At 23.2% G+C, this 3,460-nt stretch overlaps 1 protein-coding gene across 1 annotated transcript; it reads left to right on the top strand.

Moving 5' to 3' along the window:
* The first annotated feature begins 208 nt into the window (after positions 1 to 208).
* Positions 209 to 3,060, top strand: LOC132917702 (uncharacterized). The gene is made up of 4 exons (XM_060978566.1): positions 209 to 356; positions 1,383 to 1,535; positions 1,932 to 2,099; positions 2,716 to 3,060. Exons 1-4 carry the CDS (start codon positions 255 to 257, stop codon positions 2,872 to 2,874), a joined length of 582 nt encoding a protein of 193 aa, XP_060834549.1. The 5' UTR covers positions 209 to 254; the 3' UTR covers positions 2,875 to 3,060.
* The last annotated feature ends 400 nt before the right edge of the window (positions 3,061 to 3,460 follow it).

Below are 3,460 nucleotides of genomic sequence, written 5' to 3'. Positions count from 1 at the left end.
TTCAATATCAGTATAATTATTTATAATAACAGAAAAAGTAAATTAAATACATTAATATTAGCGTGTTTATAATTATAATAATATATATTGATATTTTATATTACAATGCAAACAATAGATATGTCAATAAAAATTCAACAACGGATTACTATTATTATTTTTAAAGTAATATTTAGTATCTATTATTTATACGATTCAGTTATATACGTTTAATATTATACTCGTCAGGATTAGAAAATCAAAAAATAATAACAATGAAAAATTTTTTTTTTTTTATGTTTATACAACTTACATTCACAGTTAGTTTGGAATCTGCCAAGTCTCCCGATGTAAAAATATATTCAACTTCTCCAATGGTAAGTGAAATCTTTTTTGATTTTAGAGAGAGATATTCCAAATTTGTAAGACACTTTGTATTTTTATGTTTAATATATTCAAACTTGAATGTGTTTAATTGTATAACTAAAAAATAATGTTCGAATTGTTTTTGTTACGAGTTTTTTGAACATTTTATCTTAAAAAGTTTAAAAATCAATTTTTCTAATTTATATATTTTAAAATTATAATAACAAAAACATATATTTAACTTTCAAGATTTTATTATCATGACAATTTTATCACATTTCTATCTAGTGTAAGATTTAATGAATATAAAAGTAACACGATTTAATAAATTTTTATTGAAATCAAACACTTTGACCAATGGTTTCAAAAATTGATTTTTATTAAAAATTGACTTTTTATCAGTTTTAGAGTTTTTTGTATCAGAAATTTACTACATTTATAAGAAGCTTTGCATTTTAATGTTTAAGATATTCCAATATTAAATTTACAATTCAAAAATAATATTTTTTACGAGTTTTGAGAATATTTTAACCTTAAGAAAATTTAAAAATTAAATTTTCTATTTAATATTTTCTATTGTTATATTAATAATAGAATATTAACATATAAATTATTTTAAAATTATTAAAAATTAAACATTTATTAAATTGTCAAGATTTAATTAGCATTTAAAAAGTATTTGAGAATTCGTGAAATTTTTAAATTATTTTGTTTAGTGTAAAATATATCAATAATGCAATTTAACTCCTGATAGTTCTGTATTTAGCAAGAAATGAACTAAAAAGCACCCAAATACATAAAAATGAACTTCCTAACTCACCACCCGAAAAGTATATCCAACTATTGGAAAATGTGAGGTCATTTATTCTAACTAACAACAAATTAAAACATAGAAAACCTGTTCAAAAGTGGACACATTCAAATAATGGAAACTTTTCATCTATTGAGAGTTTCTGGTATTTAGAGGTTAAACTGTACCTGCACATTATACTATAAAACTATGATAAAATATTAAACTACTCGATATTTCTTTTAAGGGTCCATACAAGCTGGTCATCAAACAGACTTATATTGCCAACCCTGCGAAGATTAATAAAATTCAATATAACATATATTTAAGTCACAAGGACAACAAAACCATTATTTTTGGAAATACAACCTTGAATATTCCATTGGACGACACTTTAATTGTAAGTGGGCATAATTAGGTCAATTTACCTAATATTAAACAATGACAATTACAATATTATATATTCACTCTCGTATATTATTCTTTCATGTATAAAACATTTTTTATTAATTCAAAAGTATTTAAATCTAATTATTTTATTTTTTAACTGCCTAATCACAATCCATATTTATATCAATTATCGTCATGTATGAATAGCTACAACTAGGGTTCAAATTTTCATTCTTTTATCTATCAAGGTCACTGATCACTTTTTTATTAAAGACATGTATTAATTATATAAGTGATATCGGAACATTATTCCAATAAAAAATATAGTTTGTTTTACAATACACGTTTAGTTGAGTTTTTCAAATATATACTAAAGATATATTAACCAGTAATATGTTTTTTGTAGTTGGGAGTTAAAGTTGCCCGCAAAGATTCATCTGGAAGATGGAAAGAAAATTCGTTTATGCAAAATTGGCCAAAAGCATGCTCTACTGCAAAACAATTTTTTGGAAATGCATGGAATGGAGTTATGTATGGTTTAGGAATAAATAATACCAATTGCCCTCTACTTAAGGTAAAATTCTAAGTTTTTAACGTTATTTTATAATTTTATTTATGCATTTAATATGGATAATATTCCACTATATCGGTTTTAGTAAAGCCTTACAAATATATATTTATTTATTTATATAACGTGGCAGGACCCAGATTACAGAAAAATATTCCTAAAATAATTAATATATATAAATATACATTTATTAGACAATAGTAGGTGGCTCTTTAAAGCTCTAAAGTTTGATGTGAAATGCAATTAACTAAGTGACAATGGTATTAACCGAATCGATAAATGACATAAATATTTTAAGATAATCATATTTATTTACTTATAATATGTTATATGTTCAATATTTAACGCTCTCTGTCTTTTATATTTAAATAACATAAAAAAAAAAAAATAGATAATGCAACCAATATAAAGAAGTTAGTATGAATAATAGCTAGAAGAGAGAAAGAGACCAATGGAGGTGTACAATGAGTGTAAACAACACTATATATTGGCTATCAAGTGATGGATTTTATGAAAAAGAAGAATTTAAAATTTGAATTAATTAAATCAATTTACAAACTATAAATTATTTTAACGACAACAATTGGTTTATATAATCTTATACTTGTTTCTTTACTTGCAGGGTTTTTATATAGCTCCTGGTGTGGATACTTCAATATTAAAGGATTCCAATCTACCAAAAACATTTTTATATGGTACATACAAACTTTACATGTATTATACACAAAAAAATGAAATAATTGGTGGTCAAGTTATCATTGTAGAATTAAAGCGTTCTTGAAATCTGTTGTATAATAACTATGATTATCAAGGTGTATTATTAAATTTATGCACTAATCTTTTTTAGAAAATTTAATTTTTTGTGTATTTCATATAAATAAAGAATTGGAGAATCACTTATTTGTTAAATATGCGGAGTGACATATTTTATCTATGTTATTATCTATTTTCTATAAAATTCAATTATTTTAATAAATCAGATATTAATTTTCAATACCCTAAAAGAAATGGAATCAAATCACCTATGTAACAGAGTAAAAAAGTCAATGCCTGGTACTATACTGTTTTGTCAGACAAATATTTATATGATATACAAACTTCTAATTATATATATTATATATACATGTATATGTATAACTAAATTATTAGCGTTTAAATAAAAATTATAAATTAATAAGCTGAATAAATTAAAGGCTAATGATATACAAATATATTATTGTTTTGTATATCGATTATATCGTGTATATCCGTGTTTTTCTAAGGCTTTGGTTTTAGTTGTTTATGAACAATATTTTTGAGAAGACGAGTTTTCATCCTTCTCTCAACTCTCACTCCTTAGGGCTAGGCGAATCCAAACAGTTGAGGTA

Source organism: Rhopalosiphum padi, chromosome 1 (assembly GCF_020882245.1).
Source record: "Rhopalosiphum padi isolate XX-2018 chromosome 1, ASM2088224v1, whole genome shotgun sequence".
Taxonomy (NCBI): Eukaryota; Metazoa; Arthropoda; class Insecta; order Hemiptera; family Aphididae; genus Rhopalosiphum; species Rhopalosiphum padi.
This window is presented reverse-complemented; position numbering and strand designations above follow the sequence as displayed.